At 50.3% G+C, this 24,995-nt stretch overlaps 1 protein-coding gene across 1 annotated transcript in view; it reads right to left on the bottom strand.

Annotated features, from left to right (window-relative positions):
- REXO1 (RNA exonuclease 1 homolog) overlaps positions 1-22,766 on the bottom strand; it is a 32,140-nt gene extending 9,374 nt beyond the window's left edge. The window contains exons 1-11 of the mRNA XM_033136677.1: positions 22,486-22,766; positions 14,559-16,231; positions 12,342-12,446; positions 9,834-10,065; positions 7,672-7,829; positions 7,389-7,526; positions 5,496-5,619; positions 4,202-4,321; positions 3,490-3,627; positions 1,701-1,814; positions 1,019-1,092 (exon numbers count right to left, since the gene is read on the bottom strand). Of these exons, the coding sequence (XP_032992568.1) occupies positions 1,019-1,092; positions 1,701-1,814; positions 3,490-3,627; positions 4,202-4,321; positions 5,496-5,619; positions 7,389-7,526; positions 7,672-7,829; positions 9,834-10,065; positions 12,342-12,446; positions 14,559-16,231; positions 22,486-22,678 (3,069 nt within the window). The 5' untranslated portion in view covers positions 22,679-22,766. The remainder of the gene's footprint in view (positions 1-1,018; positions 1,093-1,700; positions 1,815-3,489; positions 3,628-4,201; positions 4,322-5,495; positions 5,620-7,388; positions 7,527-7,671; positions 7,830-9,833; positions 10,066-12,341; positions 12,447-14,558; positions 16,232-22,485) is intronic.
- Positions 22,767-24,995: the final 2,229 nt, after the last annotated feature.

Genomic DNA, 24,995 nt, shown 5'->3' with positions numbered 1-24,995 from the left:
CCCCCCCAAAAAAATAATAGTCCGGCCCTCCACAAGGTCTGAGGAACAGTGGACCGACCCCTGCTAAAAAAAGTTTGCTGACCCCTGCTTTAGGAGGACAATGGCTTGGTCGGCTTTGAAAATGAGGCGGGACAAATTTGTGGAGGAGCTTCCACGTTTACAGGCTGTCTATTATTATTATTATTATTATTATTATTATTATTATTATTATTATTATTATTATTATTATTATTATTATTATTATTATTATTATTATTATTAATATACCGCCCTATCCCCAGGCGGTTGACAGAATAAAATCAAGATATAAACACAAAATACCTAATAAAAATAAAAACAACAAACCAATAGCCCGCCCCGCCCCCCAAACCACATTTTTAAAAGGGCATAGAATGTAAAATAGATCAACCAAAGGCCTGGTTGAAAAGGAACGTTTTTGCCTGGCGCCTAAAGGTGTATTATGAAGGCACCAGGCGAACTTCCCTGGGGAGAGCATTCCATAGACAGGGAGCCACTGCAGAGAAGGCCCTGTTCTTGTGTTGCCACCCTTCGCACCTCTCAAGCAGGAGGGCCTCAAGATGATCTCAGGGTCCGGGTGGGTTCATATGGAAGAGGCGTTCCTTGAGGTCTTGCGGTCCTGAGCCGTTTAAGGCTTTATAGGTTGCAACGAGCACTTTGAATTGGGGCTGGAAACTAATCGGTAGCAAATGCAGTCGGACCAGGATCGGTGCAATATGCTCAAACCATCTCGCTCCGGTGAGCAACCTGGTCTTGGTGACGTTCACGCGGACCGGCAGGGCTCTCCAAGGTTTCAAGCGGGGTGGGGGTGGGGGAATTCCCATTCCTACCTGGGTGGTGGGACTGAGCCGGGCACATTCTGCCTGCAAGGCAGGGGCTCTACCAGTGAACTACGACCTGCCGCCTAGATCTAGCAACCACGGTTATGCCACCTGGGGGCTCCGTGATGGGAGGACGGGCGAGATAAAAGGAAACCAAGGAAATTTTAAAAAGCACTTACTTTTGCGACTTGGCACCCGGGGGAACCCACCGCTCCCGAACAGCAGTTGTAATGGGTTTCCCAACCGCCAGGAACTGAAAGGGAGAAAAGAAGGCTGAGCAAGGAGGACAATGGGGCTTAGGCACCAGCAGAATGGTGGGACGCAGGTGGCGCTGTGTGCTAAACCACAGAGATTCCTGCATTGCAGGGGGTAGGGCTGGATGACCCCCGGGGACCCCACTTCCAACTCCGCCGAGCAAGGCAGGAGAAACAGCAGCTCTGCGCGATTCTCACAGGTTGTTGCCAAGAGGGAACGTCGCAGGGAGGCGGAGCGTGGGCAGAATAATAATAAATAATAATAATAATAAATTTTTATTTATACCCCGCCCTTCACTGCCAAACCGGGCTCAGGGCGGCAAACACCAATAAAATCACAACAAAAACATAAAACAATTCATTAAAATACAGATTAAAATACAATTTAAAATTAAATCTAAACAGCAGCCTCATTTTTAAGTAGCCCACCCATCACACCAAAAGAACGGAACATCAGGGTTAAACTGAAACCAACCCAAAGGCCAGGTGGAACAGCTCCGTCTTGCAAAGAAGACGCAAACCGCCGCAAACACCCGCTCTTGGGAGCTCCTGCGGAGGAAGGGATGAGATGCGAGAGAAAAGGAACACAAATGCCACGTTTTGCTACCTCTCTGCTTGCGCAACTTCCCCCAGTGGTGGACGCACTCCTCCTTGCGGACGCAGTTCCCAGACGGCGTCACCATGTACTCGGTGCCGCAGCGGCAGCAAACCCTGCAGGAGCCTTGAAATTTGGGGGCAGGAGGGAAGGGGAGGGGAGGGAAGGAGAGAGAGAGAGATAGATTCAATGAATTAATTCCAGGTGCCTTTCTGAAGTTCCGCTGTTTGTTCCCCTTGGCTGAGATTCCTGCATTGCAGCGGGCTGAACCAGATCGACCCTTTGGGGTCCCTTCCAAATCCCCGAGAATTGGAGCTATTGGGTTGTTGTTTTTTATTTCTGCATTATGTATTTTGTGGTTTTAGATCTTGATTTTATTCTGTGAACTGCCCTGAGATTCCCGGGTATAAAGGTAAAGGCAAAGGGACCCCTGACCGTTCGGTCCAGTCGCGGACGACTCTGGGGTTGCGGCGCTCATCTCGCTTTACTGGCCGAGGGATCCGGCGTCCAGCTTCCGGGTCATGTGGCCAGCATGACAAAGCCGCTTCTGGCGAACCAGAGCAGCGCACGGAAACACCGTTTACCTTCCCGCCAGAGCGGTACCTATTTATCTACTTGCACTTTGACGTGCTTTCGAACTGCTAGGTTGGCAGGAGCAGGGACCGAGCAACGGGAGCTCACCCCGTAATTGCGGGGATTCGAACCGCCGACCTTCCGATCGGCAAGCCCTAGGCTCTGTGGTTTAACCCACAGCGCCACCCGCGTCCCCCAGGTATAGGGCAATATAGTATTAATAATAATAATAATAATAATAATAATAATAATAATAATAATGTTGTAGCTAGGATCCCGAACGCTTTACGAGTCGAACGTTCTGGCTTCCAAATGCCGCAAACCCGGAAGGGATTGTTCCGGTTTGCAAACGATCTTTGGAACCCGAACGTCCGACGGGGCTTCCGATTGGCTGCAGGGGGCTTCCTGCAGCCAACCGGAAGCCGTGCTTTGGTTTCCGAACAGTTTGGAAGTCGAACTGATTCGGTTCGACTTCCCAAGGTACGACTGTAATAATAATAACGGCGGTGATGATTCTGTATACGTACAGCAGAACCAACGTTTTCAAGGCAACCCTCACAGGCCTGGAGAATCTGGAAAGACGCTTGATTGTCAGGTAAGTCTGCTATTTATTTATTTTATTTTATTTTGATTAATTTGTTTAATAAATGAAACGTCCTGCTTCACTCGGATCTTGTTATTTCAAGCCACAAAGCCCCTGTACTCATTGCCCGTTCCTGTGTTACAGTTCTGTTTTTACATTCCGTTGATTCTCATCTGCCGTTACAGCTGTTCTCTCTCACTTCACGAAACACAGCAAGAAATATTTGCAAAAAGAGAGAGAGAGAGAGAGAGAGAGAGCAACAGAGTGGTGTTTTATATCAAAAAAACCAAGAGTTTCATCCCGTTGAGCAAAACCGTGACTGCGCCCCCTCGTGGCACAACGAAATCCTGCTTTTTAAAGAAGTAAGCAAACTTCTTTATAAATGGGACACAGGTGGATTAAACCACAGAGCCTAGGGCTTGCTGATCAGAAGGTCAGCGGTTCGAATCCCCGCTCAGTGGGTGAACTTGAGGGGCTGGTCACTGCCTCTCAGCCAAACCAACCTCCCAGGGTTGTCGCTTGGTGATAAATCGGGCCGGGGGGAAACGACACAGGAGGGATTATAAATGCAACGGATCGATACTATATGAGGATCGCCAAGCCAGAAGCCCTCGCGGGTCTCGGCCCTCTTCCCGCGGAGCTTACCGTCTGTCGTTTTCTTCTCCTCCGCGTTGAAGACGATGGCGCGGCCTGACGCCTCGGGGCACGGAAGGGGGTACCCGTGCTCCTTCAGGTCCTCCTCCGTCAACACGTACTCCTTGAGCCGGCGGTAGAGGGAGGCCCCTAAGAGTGGCAAAGAGGTCGGCTCACTCAAATAAAATCGGCCAAGCCGAGGCGTTAGCCCAGGGGTCGCCAAACTCACCTGGCCTCGGGCCAGTTCCTCCAGCGCCGATTGCGCGGTGGGTGGGAGGGCAGGGGAGCGTGTGCGAGCACGCTATTTCCGGCGCACTTTCAGGTCTGCGGAGACCGTGCACATGTGCACAAGCTATTTCCGGTGCTCCACTGACCCGAAAGTGCGCCGGAAATGACGCTTCTGCATGCGCACAAGCTATTTCCCCGAAAGTGGGCAGCTGTGCCGCGCCGTGCTGGTAAGAGCAAGCGGCAGGGGGTCACCGGGGGCCGGAAAACTGAGTCCCTCGGGCCGTATCCGGCCCATGGGCCTTAGTTTGGGGAAGCCTGTGTTAGCCCCTGCTCTCCTGGTTTCAGAGGGATCACAAATGTTTTGTGGTGTTCTTCGCTCTAGATTTAGGGATTAAACGGCCCCGGGGACCACGTAAGGCAGAAAGGAAGGGGACACGGACACAAAGACACACACACAGAGAGCCGCCGTTTCCGCTCGACAGAAAGAGGAGCCTACCTTTCAGGTCCTCCGCCCGCAACTGAGCGGCCGCAGAGCGGTTCAAGGTGAAGCTGGTCCTGGCTGCCAGTTTGCCTCCCAGCATGGCCTCGTGAGACACCAGCTTCCGGTTGCCGGTCTCTGGGAAGGGGGAAAGGAGCCAGGTACGAAACGGGCACGTTAGTGAGTGTTTCTAAAAGCAGGCTTCAGCCAGGGACGCTCGAGTCCGCAAATTTCTGCGCAACCACCCGTGGATCGGATGCAGTTAGCAGGCTGTGGCTCAGAGCAGGCCCACTGAAATGAATGAGCAGGGCTAAGTTAGGTCTGTTGTTTTTCAATGGGTCTTCTCTGAGTAGGCCTCAGCTGCGTGCAATCCCAGGGCAGCTTTCGACGGAGTGGCCACAAGGACCATATAACACAGGGGTAGGCAACCTAAGGCCCGGGGGCTGGATCTGGTCCAATCGCCTTCTCAATCCGGCCCGCGAACTATCCGGGAATCGGCGTGTTTTTACATGAGTAGAATGTGTCCTTTTCTTTAAAATGCATCTCTGGGTTATTTGTGGGGCATACGAATTCGTTCCTATTTTTTTTTTCAAAATATAGTCCGGCCCACCACATGGTCTGAGGGACGGTGGACCGACCCACGGCTGAAAAAGGTTGCTGACCCCTGATATAACACCAGTCGTGAAAGGCCTACGTTGGCTCGCAGTACATTTCCGAGCACAATTCAAAGTGTTGGTGCTGACCTTGAAAGCCCTAAATGGCCCTGTATACCTGAAGGAGCGTCTCCACCCCCCATCGTCCAGCCCGGACATGGAGGTCCAGCTCCGAGGGCCTTCTGGCGGTTCCCTCCCTGTGAGAAGCGAGGTTGCAGGGAAACAGGCAGAGGGCCTTCTCGGTGGTGGCGCCCTCCCATCAGATGTCAAGGAAATAAACAACTATCTGACTTTTAGAAGACATCTGAAGGCAGCCCTGTTTAGGGAAGCTTTTAATATTTGATGAACTACAGTGGTACCTCGGGTTACAGAGGCTTCAGGTTACATACTCCGCTAACCCAGAAATAACGCTTCAGGTTAAGAACTTTGCTTCAGGATAAGAACAGAAGTTGTGCTCTGGCGGCGCAGCGGCAGCAGGAGGTCCCATTAGCTAAAGTGGTGCTTCAGGTTAAGAACAGTTTCAGGTTAAGAACATAACTCCGGAAGAACATAACATAACTGTTGGAAGAAACCCAGCCAGATGGGCGTGGCATAAATAAATAGTAATAATAATAATAATCTTACAAAATAACCAAGCAAGGAAAAAAAAAGATACACACTGCGAATATCGTGCACGGGACTGGGAATGGCATTGCGCAGCTTCTTCAGGGTATTCACCGCCACGTTCAGGTAGATGTTGCGGCTGGTACTGCGGTCATAGACCACCTTCTCCTCCGCCAGGGCCTGCGGACGACATCGTTGGCCAGAGAAACCGAATGAATAAGAAGTCACGGAATCATAGAATCCTAGAGCTGGAAGAGTTGGCGGACTCTCCTTCCTTGGAGGTCTTTAAGCAGAGCTTGGACTGCCCTCCGTCATGGATGCTTTAGCCGAGATCCCTGCGACTGCAAGAAGATCCAACCTCTCCATTCTCAAAGAAATCAGCCCTGAGTGCTCACTAGGACAGATCCTGAAGTTGAGGCTCCAGTACTTTGGCCACCTCATGAGAAGACTCCCTAGAAAAGACCCTGATGTTGGGGAAGATGGAGGGCAAAAGGAGAAGGGGGCGACAGAGAATGAGATGGTTGGACAGTGTTCTTGAAGCTACTAACATGAGTTTGGCCAAACTGTGGGAGGCAGTGGAAGACAGGAGGGCCTGGCGTGCTCTGGTCCATGGGGTCACGAAGAGTCGGGCACGACTGAACGACTGAACAACAACAACAACCATCCAATGCTACCATTCTGTGATTCTACTCCCAAGTCTCTTGGGGAGACACTTTAGTGTAAAAAGTGGCAAATAAATATGTATGTCATCATGCAAACCGTGAGTAAGATCTGAAGAAGTGTGCATGCACACGAAAGCTCACACCAATAACAATCTTAGTTGGTCTCCAAGGTGCTACTGGAAGGATTTTTTTTTAATTGTTTATTTTGTTTTGACTATGGCAGACCAACACGGCTACCTACCTGTAACTGGAACCTGAGAAAGATGGTTGATTTTGCTCACTCACTGAGTTCCCAGCTCTTCCTTCCCACCAATCCTAGGTCCCCACCCAGCCACCCTGGGGTCTTAACAGATAATTAAGTTGGCGAAAATGTATAAAAATGTAACTAACCAATGTTGGCGATGCAAGAAAGAAGTAGGGACCTACTTGCATATGTGGTGGTCTTGTAAGGAGATTAAAGTGTTCTGGGAGATGGTGTACAAAGAGCTAAAAAAATGTTCAAATATCCTTTCAAGAAGAGCATGGAGACTTTCCTCTTAGGAATGGTCGACACTGAATTCCAACCAAAAGATAGACACATAATTATGTACGCCACGGTCTCGGCGAGGCTACTGATAGCAAAGAATTGGAAATCTCAAATAATACCAGAAAAGGGGGATTGGCAGTTAAAATTGTTAACATATTATAATTTGGCTTTAAAATACGAGGAAATAAAGGGAATAAGTGAATCAGAAAGAGAGAGAAATTGGAAATTACTTAAGGATTATTTCAAATTATATGTGGAAAAAGCCGACCTCTTGGCAGATTGTTAAAGACCCAAACAATCGAGACAAAAAGGAATATGATTAGATAAAAGGTCATGCTGACAGACGAAGGAATGTTATAAAAGCAGTGATGGGTATGCTGAGAAGCAACGGGTGGGGAGGGAGGGAATACAGAGAGGGGAGGGAAGGGGAGGGATGTGGGGAGGGGAGGGGAGAAGAGATAATTGGCACGTATATTATATTTTGTGTTGGCTATGTAAATTATTTTCATTATGATTCTCTTTTGTTTAATTTGTAATGATTGAAATGAAATAAAGAATTATTTTATTAAAAAGGATTGTAATTCCCGTGAGCCTGAGCCAACACAGCCAAGGCGAAGGAAGAAAAATCACCCAAGAGGTGCCAGGTTGGGCAGAGGCCGTTGGGCCTGCCGTAAATGACCGGCAAGCTATTGAGCATCCATAATTCTTTCCGTACCCCACCCCAAATAACCCCCCCCTTCTCCTTCCTCAAAGACACAAACCTTGTCGAACGCTTCCTGCTGAGAGGTGCACGACTTCAGGCACTCGTCGATGAAGAGGTTGAGGTATCTCTGCCGGATGTTGGTGGGGACCTTGGCCCCAAACTCGGTGGGGATCACCGGCCTTTTCAAAGTAGCACTCTGGGGGAGGGACGAGGAGGGGGGAGAAGAGGAGAGATTTGCCTGAGGAATTTGGTCGACGCATCGCCCACACACACCCCCTCCGCATTCGGCGTGCTCCCTTGCGAAGCAATTCCGGGGAGGGGGCAGTGGAGAGAATCCGTACCTGCAGCGTGGGAGCGTGGGCTATCCTTTTGGGGACGTTCGTGTTGGTCGTCTTGGACGCCATCCCGGCCAGCGTGCGGGCTTTCAGAGACAGGGCTCCGGCCCCGTTGGAAGACACCGTGCTCCCGGGCGAAGCTGTTTTCTTGAGGCCTCCTAGGGCTGGGAGGAGCACACGGGTATGGGGGAACAAGCAAGCAGAAAACAGATAAATCTAACAGGGCAACATCTGGAGCTAAACCCAGTACAGTGGTACCTTGGTTCTCAAACGCCTTGGTTCCCAAACGCCACAAACCCGGGAAAGTTTTCCAATTTTCAAACGTTTTTCAGAAGCTGAACATCCAGTGCGACTGTCTCCCAGAGAGCCCCGGGAACTGTAGTTTGCTGCGGATGCCGAGAGATGTTCGGAGGTGTTCCCCTCGCAGAGCTACGTTTCCCAGAGTTCTCTGGGAAGGGCGATGTGATGGGGAAGACGCTCTGCATTCGGACCCCCACAAAGCTCTCCCGTCCGGGGAACAGAAGTGGTGGGCTTTTTGGAGAGACACACCCATGACCGACCTACCTATACGTGGTACCTTGGTTCTCAAACGCCTTGGTTCTCAAACGCCAAAAGCCCGGAAGTAAGTGTTCCAGTTTTCGAACGTTTTTCAGAAGCTGAACATCCGATGCGGCTGCAGGCTATTGTTTCTGGGGTGCCTGCACCAATCAGAAGCCACGCCTTGGTTTCCAAACATTTCCCAAGTCAAACGGACTTCCGGAACGGATTGAGTTTGGCGCTTTTGTTTCTGCTATTTATTTTGCGGGGTTTTTTTTTTGTTTTTGAGGCTTTCTTGGTTCATTTGTTTTTGCGACTGTGCGGAACCCAGTTCAGCTCCTGATGGAATGATTGCGTGACGGCAGAAATGGATAAAGGCCCCCCCCCCCATCCAAACAATGACTGTCATCAGTGCAGCTAAGAAAATAATTATAATCTGCAGCTGTAAATATTATCGTTAGGACCCAGGGAAGGGAGATTTGGGGGGGAGTCTTGAATTGCTTTTTTTGTTGGATGTTTATGCTTTTTAAAATCAAATAAAAAAACAAATATATATATATATATATATATATATATATATATATATATATATATATATATATATATATATATATTTGAAACTTCCATAATGTCTCCTTTGGGGAGGAGAGGCGCCTGACTAGTTGTCGGTTGCTGTGCCAAGAGAGATAACTACGCAGCAATTTATGATATCCAGGGCAAAGATCCTGGTGGCATACTCTCTTCCTTCGCAGAAAGGGAGATTAAATGGGATTCGCCTCTTATGCTCTGAAGGAGCCGTTCGTCACACCAGAGGCAGAAGTTGTTTTCGGATGCGGAGGACCATCTCAGGGTGGGGAGGGACCACCACTGCAGCCAGACACTGCATAATAACGCTCAAGGTTCGCCCCCTTAGGGCACCAGGGTTAGCAAAACCTCCCTCCTTTAACTCTTTTTGAGACTGGAACTAATTACAACTGAAGCGATCTCTCTGCAGATCAATTCTCACCCAGAACGCAAATTGGCTGCTGGCGTAAAGAAGAGGCGTTAATTTTAACAGGTGGGGGGAGCAAAAAAAGCTTATCCTGTTTCTCAGGAATTAACGAAAGTTCACACCACGGATGAAAGTCGCTCCTGCTTCTTAAAAAAGAATAATAATGATAATAATCGTTTTATATTACTCTTACCTCTCTGTCCTGTCCGTGTGGCGTTGGCTGCAAAAGTGAAACTGGAAACAGCGTGGGAATGGAATGCAACGTTTACTTAAACTGGCGCAAGCTAAGGGGGAAGGACGAACAGAACCCAACGCGGCAAAGGGACTGCGGGAAAACCCCACGGATTGTTGGCATCAATGGGACGATTATTGGCTGAGCAATTGGGAGAGATCAGGGCAGAGATGCGCAGAGTGGATCCCTGCGGATCCCATCAGGGCGCTCCGCATTTTCTTAAGGAAACACAGAACAGCCGCAAACACTTTGAATCTTAAGATGGGGGTGTCCTACCAAAACATGTGTGACCATTACACAAACACACGGGGGGGGGGACCCACGCTCTACCAGATGTTGAAATAGGCCTGCCACACAGAACGGAAGATCACCACCCCTTGTAGCATAGAAGCAGAAGCGCTCGCTTACCGCACTTGGAGACCGCAGGCAGAGCTGGGTTGGGCACGTGAGCAATCCGCTTCTTCTCCCCTTTGTGCATCGCCACGGAGGCTCTCGGGGGTGCCGGAGACGGCCGCGAGGGGGGCAGCTGCCGGGCCAGCTGGGCTGCCTGCTTCTGGGCCAGCTGGATCCGCTGGTAGCACGCCTCTTGGGCCGTCGGGGGCCGGTACGGGCGGAAGACCGGCTTGGCCGGGGCCTCGGCCTGCGCGGAGAGGAAGGGGGAAGCGAGGCGCTTGGTTGGCAACCGACAAGACAGGGGGGCGGCAAACCGAGGCCAGAGTTTGAGCCGACTCTAGAGGGGAGGGGCAGGAAGGTCGGCCCCACCCACTTAATCACCCCTAGCGCGTGATCGCGTGCAAGCAAAGGGGTTATCGAAGGCACAGGGCTGGATCCAATTAAAACCCTCAGAGTCACTGGAAGTTTTTTTTTAAAGAAAGGTTAGATGGCCACCTGTCAGCTGTGGTTCCTCTAGCGGGTTGGGCTAGATGACCCTTATGGCCCTCCCAGAACACAGGCTACGTTGGTCAGAATGCCTCTTGGAGCACAGACAGGGAATGTCCACGGTCCTCTAGATCAGTGTTAGAAACTCACGATATATAAGCTAGGTGCCAAACGGCTCTTTAAACCAAGGTTGCACTTGTCCTAGTTGCCATTTTGGGGGCAAGACGGCTCCGAAGTTTTATTTTTCAAATGGTGGACTGTGACTGATTCTCAGTTAAACACCTGGCTAGTTCAGGGGACAACCTTGAGCTAGGTTAAAAAGCTTTGAGAATTTACAAGAAGAAAAGTCCCTTGATCCAGGGACAGCCGACATATATACTGGCCTACTCCGACCTCTTTTCCTAAGGGTGACAGGGACCATTCAAAACATAGGAATATCATGAATATCATTCGCAACGGTGAGCGCGAAAACAAGCGACAACAATTCGCTATAACGCCACTTGCCGCTCCTGCTCACAGGTTGCCCGGGAAAAGCATTCTGGTTCCTGAAATTCATTCCGATGGCGCAGATAAAAATATAACGGGATAGAATTTCTACAGGGTGGGGTATTAGTATGTGAAAACGGTCCCGATCCAAGGATCTTCAGGCACGCACCTCCAGATAATGGAAGTGTCAGGCGACATCCTGGCACTCGGGCATCTTCACCTGGCTGCAAGTGGGCGGGAGCCAGGTGCGAAATGCGCCTGGCTAAATTCGCACAGTGCTCTGGATGCCCGGGGACTCCGCCTCCCATCAGCCACTGGGGGGGGGGGTGGGCTTTGTAGTGGAACACGATCCAGCAAGCGCCACATGGGCTACACTCAGTACGTAGCCAGGCCTCCTTTATTCTCTCCCCACGGCCTGCCTCAAAACCACTGCGAGGCAGTTCGGGTACAGCGGTGCTAAGGAACAGCAAAAATGTTTGAGCTTCGCCATTTCCAACCTATTTCACCCATGTCCCTTATCTCTCTGTTTGGGGGGGGGGGAACGACTAATGGATGGGTGGGCAAAAAGCACAAGACGTTATTTGTACTGACCACAGACCATACTTGCTAAAACAAAGCTCTCGTGGCAGAGCGGGGGGGGGTGGGGTGGGGTGTCAGCACACACCTCGCAAATATTGAGCCATTAAGAGCTCTCCGCTTTCGTTTCACGGGGTGAAAAACAAGGACGTACTGCCTTTGCCCTCCGGAGCGGAAAATTCCAATAAAAAGAAACCAGGGGGAGGGATGAGGTAACAGGTGGAGATTCCACAGTGGAGAGAGGGTCGCCCAGATGTCGTTGGACCACAAATCCCAGCGTCCCCCGGCCACTGGGAGCTAATGGGAGTTGGAGTCCAAAGACACCGGGGAGGACCAAAGGTTCGCTGGCCACCCCTAATCTAAGAAGTGGGTGTTCCCCTCTCTCAGGAAGGTAACCTGTGGCCTCCTGCACATTGCTGGACTCTCTCGTCGCCCGTGACCATTGGACTATGCTGTCTTGAGGGGGTCCGAGCCCCGATGACAACAGACATTCAGAATCCCCCAGCAAATCTGAATATTCAGACCAGGGTGGATAAAAACCAATGGGTTTTGTTTTTTTTTTAACAAAAAAAACCCGAAACAAAACTGAAAACAATCAACGATTATAACTCCGGGCCAATTTAAACCTTTGATCTTGCAAAGCCCTGCAAAAGCTACCGGTACGATCCCTAACATCGCAAATCGCTATTCCACTGCTACAATTCCGCAAATCGGCAATGATACATTTAAATTTTGTTCCGTTTTACCGTATCGTGTGTTTCGGCAGCGGTACCGTAAAAGCCTGTTTTTGTTAAAGCGGCGAATTAAAGCCGCGCTTTATAACTTTTCGCGGCTGGAATTTTTTTCGGGGGGGGGGGGAAGAAAGCGAGGCTTATATTCAGGCCAGTACGGTAAACGCAGCGTCTTTGGGCACGATCCAGCTGCTGCTGCTGGGTTTTTCTGATGCTCTCTCTCTCTCTCCTGCTATCCACTTACGTTCCCTGGCTTCGCCGCGTGGGAGATCCTCCGCTTCTGCCCAGGAAAGAGCGTGGTCAGGCAGTCTTCTGCTGGCTTTTCCTCGGCCCCTTCCTCTTTTGACGGCTGGCGGGTGGGGGGCGGGGAGGGGGAGATAGGCAGGGGATAAAAAGAAGAGAGGGTTAACCAAAGGGAGCAACGGCTTTCTTTCTGCTCCAACACCGTTTGCATATTTTGGTGGGAAGGTGGAGGGAAAGAGCTTCGCCCTCCAGTAACAGGAAATGCAAAACGGAAGCGAAAGCAAAACAGAGCAGATTTTGGGGTTAGGGAAGTCCCTTTGCAGAAGCCCTCGCGTGACAAACTGGAAGCTGCTTTGCTGTCGTTCGTCAGCGACGGAAGGGGGGGGGATATCCGAGGCCCCTCCAAATCATCGAATCCTAGAGTTGGAAGAGACCCCAAGGGCCATCCAGTCCAACCCCCTGCCAAGCAGGAAACACCATCAAAGCATTCCTGACAGATGGCTGTCAAACCTCTGCTTAAAGACCTCCAAAGAAGGAGACTCCACCACACTCCTTGGTAGCAAATTCCACTGCCGAACAGCTCTCACTGTCAGGAAGTTCTTCCTAATGTTTAGGTGGAATCTTCTTTCTTGTAATTTGAATCCATTGCCCCGTCCAAATGATCTCAGACTCCGGCTCCCATCGGCCGTCGTGGTCAGAGGCGATGGGATTTGTGATCCAGAAACCCCTGATCACACCATGTTCTGAATCTAACTCACCCACAATAATACAACAACAGGACTCAACATGGACACTGGTACCAAGCCCAGGTGCCAACTTTGCTGCCACATAAACCTGCACAACACCATTACTGGCCCCAACAACATCAAACATACCATCTCAGGACTATTTAATTGCTCATCTTCCAACATTGTGTATGCAATCAAATGCCAACAGTGCCCTTCAGCTCTCTATATTGGACAAACAGGCCAAACCCTACGCCAAAGGATAAACGGACATAAATCTGATATCAGGAATCACAAGACAGAGAAACCAGTAGGAGAACACTTCAGTCTCCCAGGACATTCTATACAAGATCTCAAAGTAGCTGTCTTACTACAAAGGAATTTCAGAAATAGACTGGAAAGAGAAGTGGCTGAATTGCAACTAATTACCAAACTTAAAACCATGGCGAGACCTGGTCTGAATAGAGGCATTGGGTTCTTATCTCATTATACATGACCAAGCTATCTTTAGCCATCTCACCCCTTGCTTTTTCCTGTAAGGCCAATTGCAGTCGTTAACAGTCATCAACAGGTTTTCCACACCTATCAGCCAATCCCGCATTCCCACCACCCTTCTGAGTAATACCCCTCCCCACCCTCTCACTACATATAAGGGTCTGGTGACTTCTGTTTCAGTGTATCTGAAGAAGTGTGCATGCACACGGAAGCTCATACCAAGAACAAACTCAGTTGGTCTCTAAGGTGCTACTGAAAGAAATTTTTTTTTTATTTTGTTACCATACTTTTATTTGTGCGATAGATCGCCCTTAGCCCCAAAAAGGCTGTGGGTAGCTCAGGCAGTACAGCATGAGACTCTTAATCTTAGGGTCATGGGTTCGAGTCCCACCTTGGGCGAAATATTCCTGCATTGCAGGGGGGGTTCGGCTAGGTGACCCTGGTGACCCCTTCCAACTCTAAAAATTATGATTCCAATTCTACGAAAGGATTAGAGCAAAGGGTGTTGCCCACAGGAACACCTCCCGTTTTTACGTTTTGCTCAGAATTTGTTGTTGTTGTTCAGTCGTGTCTGACTCTTCATGACCCCATGGACCAGAGCACGCCAGGCACGCCTATCCTCCACTGCCTCCCGCAGTTTGGCCAAACTCATGTTAGTAGCTTCGAGAACACTGTCCAACCATCTCATCCTCTGCCGTCCCCTTCTCCTTGCACCCTCCATCTTTCCCAACATCAGGGTCTTTTCCAGGGAGTCTTCTCTTCTCATGAGGTGGCCAAAGTCTTGGAACCTCAACTTCAGGATCTGCCCTTCCAGTGAGCACTCAGGGCTGATTTCTTTAAGGATGGATAAGTTTGCTCGGAATAGCTAAACTCAAAAGAACTGCTAAAGGGGTGCGATACCCATCTCCTGCCATCAGCGTCCTCACCTGGGGTTAAGTTGGACTGGAGCCAGAGGGGCTTTCTTCCCAACCCACCTACCCCCCCAAAAAAACTCTTACCTGCTTCCCCAGCCTGCCTTTGTCTTCCGTCTTGACGTCGGTCGATTCGTTAAAAATCCGAAGGCACTCCTCCATGGGGTCGGACTCGAAGTCCACGTCCCTCTCCAGGACCGAATAGTCGAGCTCGTCGGAAGAGGAGGACGAGGAGGAGGAAGGAGGAGGAGGAGCTTTGGGCACCTTAGGGCGCTTCGCCACCCCGTTGTCCCGGGGCGGAAGGAAGCAGCAGCCGCCGTCGTCTGGGTCCGAATCCGAGCTCACGTCCGGGAAGGCCACGGGACGAGGCTGCCCCCCTTGCCCCTCGTCCCCGCTCTCATCCCCGAAGAGGTCGGCGTGGCTCAGAGCCCGCCGTTTCGCCTTGCACTTGGCTCCGGGGCTCTCCTTGGGAACCTTCGAGGCGGGCCGCTTCCCCTGCTTGTCTTTACGTTCGGCCTGCGAAGCCTCGGCCTTGGGTCTCAAGCCCCCGGCGGGGTCCAGCTTCCCGTCTTTCTTCACGCTGCCCACTTTCTCTGCCCTGGGTCCTTGCGTGACCTTCTTGCACGTGCCAGAGCCCCCCGCTTTCGCAGCCTTGGGGGGCTCGTCCTGCTTCCTCGAGCGCCCGTCGGCGTGGGGCTTGCCGTGCTTCTCCTTGCTCCTCTCTCCATTTCTGCGCTGAGCCTTCGCTTCCGCCTTCTCCTTGCCCGCAACCGTGCCACGCTCCCTCTTGCCGTCCGCCGCGTGGCCGCCGCCGGCCTTCTTTTTCAGCTTCTCCTTCAGGCCTCCCTTGCCCTCGCTCGCGTCCCTTTTGGGGGGCACCTTAGCCAACTTTTCGCCCCCCTCTGGCGAGTCCTTGACGCCGCCCTCGATGTCCCCCATATCGTACTGCACCGCCGTCTCCTTCATTTCCCGAGAACGGGAATCGGCCCGCGGGGACCCCTTCCCCCCGTCTGCCGGCTTGCTCCCCGGACCCCCTTTCGGTTTCGAAGGGAAGGCGGGAGCCGCTTCGCGCTCCTCTTCCGAGTCGGAGAACCTGGCGTCCGGCTCGGGGCCGCTCCCTGCGTCGCAGTGCTTCTTGGGAGAAGGCGAATACCCTTCCTCGGGGTCGGCCTCCCTTTTCCTCTTGGCCCCTCTCTGCTCCTTGGCTTTGCTCAGCAGCCGGGCGGAGTAATTCGAAAGAGGGTCGTACTCCAAGTCCGTGGACGGCTTGGAGTTGTCGAGGGTGTATTTGCTCCTGGCGGCTGTGCAACTGTACTTCTTGGGCTGGGTGACCATTGTGGGCACGTACTCCAGCGAGCTCCCCTTGCCTTTCGCTTTGTCGAAGGAGTCTAAGGTGTACTTGGTGGAGCGGCTAGGAGTGGCCACCGCAAGAGGGGTGGGATTGTAGTCGGCAGTGCCACCCGCGCTGTAGCCCCCGGGGTTGTATTCCAAGGCGGTGAAGGACTTGGGTGCTGCGGACCCAGAGGCCTTGGAGACGAGCGAAGGGGGCTCGGGAGAGCCGTACTCCTTCGCCGTCCCCAAGAGCTCCTCGTACTTCTTCTGCTCGCGCTCGACTTCGTTCTTGACGGCCTCGATGGCCTTGTTGACCAGCTCGAGCTCCAGGATGCCGGGAGCCGCCTCGGAGATCTCCTCCAAGGAGCCATTCCGGCTCTGCGACACGGGCTTGGGAAGCTCCGGGTTGTAAGGGTCATAGCCGCACCCTGCGGGGGGAAAAAGAAAGGGAAAGGTTACGACTTAGCATCTCTCTGAGAATTCCCATCAGGTTTTTAAAAAAATAAAACGTAAAACCCACCAGGCTGCATCAGCGATGCATCAACCGTTGGCCTGGCAAGGACCCAGTGTTAGAAACTCGGATATATACCAGCTGCACTGGATCCAGGTGGAGTATAGGGCCGGGTTCAAGGTGCTGGTTTTGACCTTTAAAGCCCTTTGTGGCCTAGGGCCCTCATATTTACGGGACTGCCTCTCCTGAGAGCCAGTGTGGTGTAGTGGTTAAGAGCGGTAGGCTCATAATCTGGGGAACCGGGTTCGTGTCTCCACTCCGCCACGCGCAGCTGCTGGGTGACCTTGGGCTAGTCACACTTCTCTGAAGTCTCTCAGCCCCACTCACCTCACAAGAGTGTTTGTTGTGGGGGAGGAAGGGAAAGGAGAATGTGAGCCGCTTTGAGACTCCTTCGGGTAGTGATAAAGCGGGATATCAAATCCAAACTCTTCTTCTTCTTCTTCTTCCACCAGGGCCACGGCCTTTTCAGTGATGGCTCCGACCTGGTGGAATGCTCTGTCCCATGAGACTAGGGCCCTACAAGACTTAACCTCCTTCCGCCGGGCCTGTAAGACAGAGCTATTCCACCTGGCCTTTAATTTGAACTCAGCTTGATCTTTTATTCCCCTTATTACCCATGTCAGAAGTAAAATGAAAAACATCTAAAAGTATCTGGAGAAGTGTGCATGCACACGAAAGCTCATACCGAGAACAAACTTAGTTGGTCTCTAAGGTGCTACTGGAAGGATTGTTTTTTGATTTTTGATATTGTATTTTGTTTTGAAAAATGAAAGATTGCAATCCTGTGGGCAGCAGCAGCAGCTGTGTTTTAAATGACTGTATGCAAACTGCTCCAGGAGTCTCTGAGACACGTTTCGTGGAAGGCAATGAAGTAATCAGCAGCCAAGGCGCCAGTCCTCAACATCTCAGGCCTATCTGCTCTGCAGGGCAACCCTCACACTTCCACGCTAGAGAAAAAGGCGAAGATTGCTTCAAAGGTTTTAGGGGCAGACACGAGCCCATCACGGCTACTCCCCCCCCCCCATTTTGTGGGGACTGTTGCTAGTTTGAAATAACCGCCCTGCTAACTTAGCTAGGCAGGCATAATCTTGGAGGAAAAGGGACCGAAAGGAGGAAACTTGAAGTACCACCTTGCCTTAACCAAACTGGAAGCGGCGGGGGGGAAGGCTTTTCAGAACAGGCTCCAATTGCTCAATACAAAGACTTCTAGGAAAAAGAACTATTGCCCAAGAAGGCTCTGTTTTTAATCAGTTTCATAAGCCGGTCGCCTGAAGGGCAGAGATAAGCCCACTTTCGGCGAAGCCACCCCCAAAAAAACGAAGGGAGATAAATCTCCCGCCACCACAAGCCACTCCGGCCAAACTTGTGGAGTCAACCTATTTCTCTTCGCCGAGAACTAATGGAAACGACAAATGCATTTGACGTTTTGAAAAAGAGTGTCTCTGCCGATGATCTCCCCACGCCGTGCTGCCTTTTAGAGGTTGCCGGGCTCCAGCCCACAGCCACAGGTTCCCCATCTCTGATCTCACAGAATTGCAGAGGCGGAAGGGGCCCCCCCGGGGGCCATCTATCCCAACCCCCTGCAATGCCAGGATCACAGCTGAAGCATCCGTGACGGACAGCTTAAAAAACCTCCAACCTTCCGAAGCAGCCCATCCGACTCTTAAGTGGCCCTTGCCGCCAGAAACTTCTTCCATCCTAACGTTTCGTCGGAATCTCCTTTCTTGATCACCAGAGCATCAGGAAACAAGCTAAGGAGATGTGAGAATGCCTCTTATTTACAAGAGGTGCTCCTGTCCTGAGATGAGGGACAGGAAAACTTCAATCCCCCACCCCCACCCCATGATGCTTGGACTCCCAACTCCTATCAGCCCACATGGCCAAGAATCATGGGACTTGTAGTGTAGCAATATTGGGGGGGGCAGTGTTGGCCAGCGCTGAATCTTGCAATGTGGGGGGGCGGGGCGGGGCAGGGACCAGTACCATCATAAGTTGCAGCAGTTCAGGAAACATTACTGAAAAATGGAACTGAAAGGCTATTTTGACCGCCCCCCCTTTACACACAAACCGAGTTTCACCCCTCTGAAATTTGTCTCGAAAAAAAGACAGAAATGAGGCAACGAGTTTCTGGACACCTGCAGCTTAACCCAACTTTGTCTTATAATTAGCAGGGAGAGACCATCGCGGGCAATGGATATTTGAGAGTCCGCCAATCCCCCACACGACGCTCCGAGTCATTTCAGCACCCTATTTAAGGGCGAATAAAAGCAAAAAAAAAAAAAATCTAATGAAGGGCATGGAGAAGAAAGAGCGGCTTCGTCCCAGCGAAGAGGTGAAACAGATAATTGCAAAGGCCGTTTGCTAATTTCCTCTCCCACCTTTCTTCCTGACTTGGGTAATTCAAGGCTGCGTCCTTCAGCAGAAGTTAAACGTGCAACATACACAGGCAATTCAGGAAAGATAGCTCGGTGGGAAGAACACACACTCTCCATGCAAAAGGTTATGGGTTCAATTCCTGGCATCTCTGGGTAGGGGAAAAAGCTCCCTTGTGTGAGACCGGCCGGTATAGGGCAGTATACAAATTTAGTATTAATAACCCTGGAGGATCTGACAGTTTAGCACAGGCAACAACAGATGGACGGTGTGACCAGGAAGCTTCCTACATAAGCCTTCGAGGAAACAGCATGATGATACCAAGACATAATTTGCAAGCAATTCTTCCGCATGACTCAGGGACCCCGATCTCTGCCCTAGACCCTGCAGAGACACGGCTCCCGTCAGAACAAGCTTCCCTGCTCTGATGGTTCGATCTGGTTTAATGCAAAAAAAGAACCCCTGTGTTGCAAACTGCAAGCAGAATATGGAAAAAAGGCAACACGTGGACCAAATAATGTAGGGCGAAATGCTTCTATATATTGTCAAATAATATCCAGCGAATATTATTTGACAATATAATATGTAGTGGTTAAATGTGGCCATGACCACTACTCCACGCAAGGAGCATGTATATTAAGTTATGATCTGAAGAAGATATACCGAAACAGTGTACTTATCCGGAATGCTGTCTTTGCTGCATATTAGTTGATATTATATAAAACAATTTCGCTGAATATTATTTGACAATATATAGAAACATTTTGCCCTGCATTATTTGGTCCACGTATTGCCTTTTTTAAAATATTCGATCTGGTTTAAGGCATGTTCTTGTGCTCTTAATAATAATAATAATTTATTATTTATACCCCCCCATCTGGCTGGGTTTCCCCAGCCACTCTGGGCGGCTTCCAACAGAACATTAAAATGCAATAATCTATCGAACATTAAAAGCCTCCCTAAACAGGGCTGCCTTCAGATGTCTTCTGAAAGTCTGGTAGTTGTTTTTCTCTTTGGCATCTGGTGGGAGGGCATTCCACAAAGTTACCCACCCAAAACCTAATTGAGGGGAGGGAGCCACGGAAGAAGAAACCAATAGTTTTAGGACAATTCCTATGCTTCTATTTCTCTTTGGTTCCCCTTCCAGGCAAAGGGGTTGGTTTTTCAATGGTGTTTCGAGCACACACACCTCCCCCTTCTCACCCCCCAAAATTTTAACTTCGATGATTCCACTATGTAAGGATCAAAGGTCACTTAAGAGCCAGGTAAAATGAATTGGGGGGGGGGGGCGTTAAAGAATACTCTTTTCAAGGTATCAAGGGTCCAAGTTGACCCCAACGGAGTGATAAATTGCACTTCACAATGCGATTGCTACTTAATCCAGCTGTTAAAAAGAGTAGGGAACATTAAACATCCAGTACTTTAAATAAACACGCACCTCTAGGAGATTTAAGTCAGCACTGGATTAATTATCAAATGCTGCCTATCCCCCCACCCCCCACCAGTTTAAAACCCTCTCTATGGGCATGTATTTGACCCAATACTCAATTACCATCCACGTTGCACAGGAAAGCTTAGATGAAAACAAAGGATTTCAAGGAATGCTTTACAGCAGGCAAGTCCAATAGGTAGATCGTCATCTACCAGTAGATCTCTGGACGTCTGTGGTAGATCACCAGTAGATCAGTGGCTCCCCCCCAAAGAAGCCAAAAAACTTTGGCTCCCCTAAAAAAAATCTCAACATATTTGCCCTGCACCCCTAAAATGACTGAACCACCAAAAACAGGGCTTTCCTTCCTAAAAAAAAAAGCTCAACAACTTTGACCTGAACCCCCCACAGTCTCTTGAAGTTGGCCACCCCTGGTTTACAGGTAAGTAGGGGGGGGGGTTAACACAGCCTACATACAAAATTCACCCAGCCCCATTGTAAGCTAATCGCCTGGAAGATAGCGCACCTCACCTCCAGAGAGCGGCCAATAATAGCAATCTTTTTTACCTGGCACGCCAAAGAAAGAACACCAAGCAAGGATAGCAGGATTCAATCTTTTTTAAAAAAATAAAAATAAAAAATTTACCTGGGCTCTCGTGCATTAGCAAGGAACGGAGGTATTTGTTCATGCTTTCAACTCTTTATTTTAACGCCTCCTTTGCAGAGTAGGATGCCGGCAGTCATGACTGCCCTAACTCCTGTGGCAGCAGAGATATCTCAGAGGCTGGAGGGAGGCAGCAGCTGGAGGAAACTGGTCACAGGTCCCAGTGTCGCAGACTCCCATGGCTTTTAAAGAGACACTGCCCTCTTTTAGTTTTCTAGGACGTTAGGTTCTCTGAGGTTTAACTTTCCCACGAGCCTCCAGGGACCCCAGTGCAGGTAAAACACGAAGCGCGCCCAGCCCCCCAGCTTTTTCAGATTGGGAGATTCTCTAACTGAAAGCGTTAAGCTTTTTCATTTGCCAAGGGCAGTGCTTTTTTTCTTTAAAAAATAATAATTAGGGGTACTCTTGTTTCCTGCTTGGCAGGGGGTTGGACTGGATGGCCCTTGTGGTCTCTTCCAACTCTATGATTCTATGCTCTCATTTTCCTACTCATATTCAAATACTGCCCCTCAATGAGGCCAAACGTAAGATTCACAAAATGTTTAGGGGGTATGCGTACCCCCAGGGGGGGAAAAGCACTGGATACATAGATAGATAGGAGCGAAAGGACCCGAGCATACGCACAGCACAATAGATAGAAAGATAATGATATACCCTATCCCTCATTATAGATATAGTACAATAGATAGAAAGATAATGATATACCATATCCCTCATTATAGATAAGAGCACCTGAGCTTATACAATAGACAGACAGACAGAAAGTTCGATAGATAGATATACAGGTGAAACTCGAAAAATTAGAATATCGCAGAAAAGTTCGTTTATTTCAGTAATTCAACTTAAAAGGTGAAACTAATATATGCTGAGCTGAAGGCCGCTACTGAAGCATCCTGGTCTTTCATAATACCTCAGCAGTGCCACAGGCTGATAGCATCCATGCCACGCTGCATCGAGGCAGTAATAGATGCAAAAGGGGCCCAAACCAAGTACTGAGTACATATGCAGGCTTCTACTTTTCAGAGGTCCAATATTGTTCTATTTGCAATCCTTGTTTTGCCGATTCCATTTAATATTCTAATTTTCTGAGATTGTGAATTTGGGGTTCTCATCAGCTGTACGCCATAATCATCACAATTATAACAAACAAAGGCTTGACACATATCTCGCTTTGCATGTCATGAGTCTATCTCACATATCAGTTTCACCTTTTAAGTTGAATTACTGAAATAAATGAACTTTTCCACGATATTCTAATTTTTCGAGTCTCACCTGTAGATAATAATATATAGATGTATCTAGTTATATACATAGATAGGAGCGCAAGAGTCCCTGAGCATACACAGAGCACAATAGACAGGTAGAAAGATAATGATATATAGATATACCTAGTGAGAGATAGATAGATAGATAGATAGGAGTGCAAGAGCCCCTGAGCATAGGCAGAGTGCCCTCCCTCCTGAGGGTGGGCGTGGCGCCCTTCCCCGCTCCCTGCCTCCCGACTCGCCCCTGAGCATACGCAGAGCGCTCTGTAACTATACACCTATAGATATATGGGAGCGTAGGAGCCCCTGAGCATAGGCAGAGTGCCCTCCCTCCTGAGGGTGGGCGCGGCGCCCTTCCCCCCTCCCTCCCTCCCTCCTCGCCCCTGAGCATACGCAGAGCGCCGCCCCCGGCTCCCCCGCTCTCCCCCCCCCGCATTCACCTGCTGCCGAGGCGGAGGGCCTCCTGCTGCTCCTGCCTCCTCCTCCTTGGCCTGGCCTGGCCTGGAGGGGCCTGGCCTGGGTCGGCTGGGCGTGCGGAGGCCCCGGCGGGTGCCGGAAGTGACAGTAGGGCCTCCCGCAGGCGGTGCCGAAGGGGCAGTCGACGCCTCGGAGGAAGCCGCTCGAGCGGAGCATCCCGGCGGGTCATGAGGGGAGAAGGGAAGAGGCCAACCGCCGCTCCGCCTCGGCTCTTTCTTGTTCTGTCAGGCCGCCGCCATCTTGGCTAAGGGCAAAGCCGGGGAGCTTCCCCGCGCGGCAACGCGCCTGCGCCGCGAGGGCCGGAAGCCACGCCCTCCCCTCCCACAGAGGAGAGGCAACAACGCGCGTGCGCCCCCCGGCCATCTTGGTTGAAGAAGCCGTCGGTTTGCGGGGGAACAGGGAGGGAGGGAGGGCAATCACTGCGCATGCTCCTTCTATGGAGAACCACAAAGGGAGGAGCTTCGCTACAGGCGTCGGAAAGCTTGGAAAAAAGGAGGCGTGGCCGCGCCATGTTAGCTAAGGGCAAAAGGCCGAGAGGATGGGGGAGGGTTTGCTCAAAAGCGCATGCTCGTTGCCAGAAGGGTCCTCAAAGCCCGCTTTACACTGTCTTTCCAGGACATGAGGTGCCTGAGGAGGTGCCTGTTGGAAAGTTCGAATGGGGAAGGGAAAAGGGATTTTAAAAGCGGGTAAAATCACGGTCTGAGGGGAACGGGTATGAAAGAGGAAAGGAGGATTTAAATAAGGAAGTCGGGGAGAAACTAAAAAAAGGCAACTGAGCAAAAGTCTCTCGGCTGCCAACTTTTTTTTCCCCCAGAAAAGGCTCCTCTGCCCTTAAAACTGCATTTTTTACTTTTTTTATTTTTATTTTTTTACAAAAGTACGACCCGTTTTGAGTGTCTTTCCTCCTATCTCGCCTCCCAAAAAAATTAATTTAAAAAATATGCACAATAGAGGAACATCTATTGCATTTTTCTCGCTAGAACAGTAGGCACAGGAGCCCTGGAAGTGGTGGCAGCAAAACCAAAGCAAATGTGTTCAAAACTTGGCAGTGTTGGAAGGTGGATATGATCAAAGGCAGGGCCTGTTCCCGTGCTCTGAGAGCCTCTGAGCACGTTAAAAGCGGCTCATTATTACAGAGCAAAGTGCTGCTCTCTCCTTCCATGAAGGTTTCGTTTATTTAAATTTAATTCCATGCTGTATCATTTTTTATAGATCTCCAACACTAGGGACTGTGGCCTAAACCACAGAGCCTAGGGCTTGCCGATCGGAAGGTCGGCGGTTCGAATCCCCGCAGTGACGGGGTGAGCTCCCGTTGCTCGGTCCCTGCTCCTGCCCACCTAGCAGTTCGAAAGCACGTCAAGTGCAAGTAGATAAATAGGTACCGCTCCGGCGGGAAGGTAAACGGCATTTCCGTGCGCTGCTCTTGTTCACCAGATGCGGCTTTGTCCTGCTGGACACATGACCCGGAAGCTGTACGCCGGCTCCCTCGGCCAGTAAAGCAAGATGAGCGCCGCAACCCCAGAGTCGTCCGCGACTGGACCTAACGGTCAGGGGTCCCTTTACATTTAAATTTCCCCTATTTGCAGATGGTTTTGTTTCTTCCATTATTCAATGAATCCACATGTCGGTTAACTGTGATGGTTGCTTGCTGGTTATGTTGTGCGGATGCCTGATTATCGTCTTCCAAAGCAACTCCTCTATTCCAAACTTAAAAATGGAAAAGCGTAATGCTGGTGGTCAACAAAAGAAGTTTAATGTTTGTTTATTACAAAGGCAAATCTTAAAAAAATGTAGTATAAACACCAACAATTGGGAAACACTGGCCTGTGAGCGCTCCAGTTGGAGAACAGCCTTTACCAAAGGTGTTGTGGGCTTTGAAGACACTCGAACTCAGGACGCAAGGGAGAAACGTGCTAAGAGGAAGGCACGCTTGGCAAACCCTCACCGGGATCAACTCCCGCCCGGAAACCTATGTCCCCACTGCGGAAGGACGTGCGGATCCAGAATTGGCCTCCACAGTCACTTATGAACTAATTGTTAAAACCGTGTTTATGGGAAAAAAATCTTACTTGGCTAAGAGGGATCGCCAAAGAAGAAGATGAGGTCAAGTATCAACAAGGCAGACACATCCTTTGGCATTTTTTACACTTGGGCAACATGTCTTCTTCAATCCTCTTCCTAAATAAATTGGCGCATAGCTTATAAAAACAGTAACAATCCAAATAAAGAGAGTCCCCTTTCCCACCCCAGATCAGTCTTGCGGTGAACCGCTGCGATTCCCGCACCGGAGGGGGGTTGGTTTGGATGTCCTTTGGGGAGCCCCCCAACTCTCCCGATTCTCCGAGAAAATCCTGATGTTCTTAAAAAGCCCTTCTTGAGGCACCGCAAGGCATTTACGGTAGCACGCAGGGAATCTATTTCACAAACAGCATGCAAGACACATGGGTAAAGCAGTTTTGTCGTTTTTATTTTT

Source organism: Lacerta agilis, chromosome 18 (assembly GCF_009819535.1).
Source record: "Lacerta agilis isolate rLacAgi1 chromosome 18, rLacAgi1.pri, whole genome shotgun sequence".
Taxonomy (NCBI): domain Eukaryota; kingdom Metazoa; phylum Chordata; class Lepidosauria; order Squamata; family Lacertidae; genus Lacerta; species Lacerta agilis.
The sequence above is the reverse complement of the archived record's forward strand: the minus strand, read 5'-3'. Positions and strand labels throughout refer to the sequence as shown.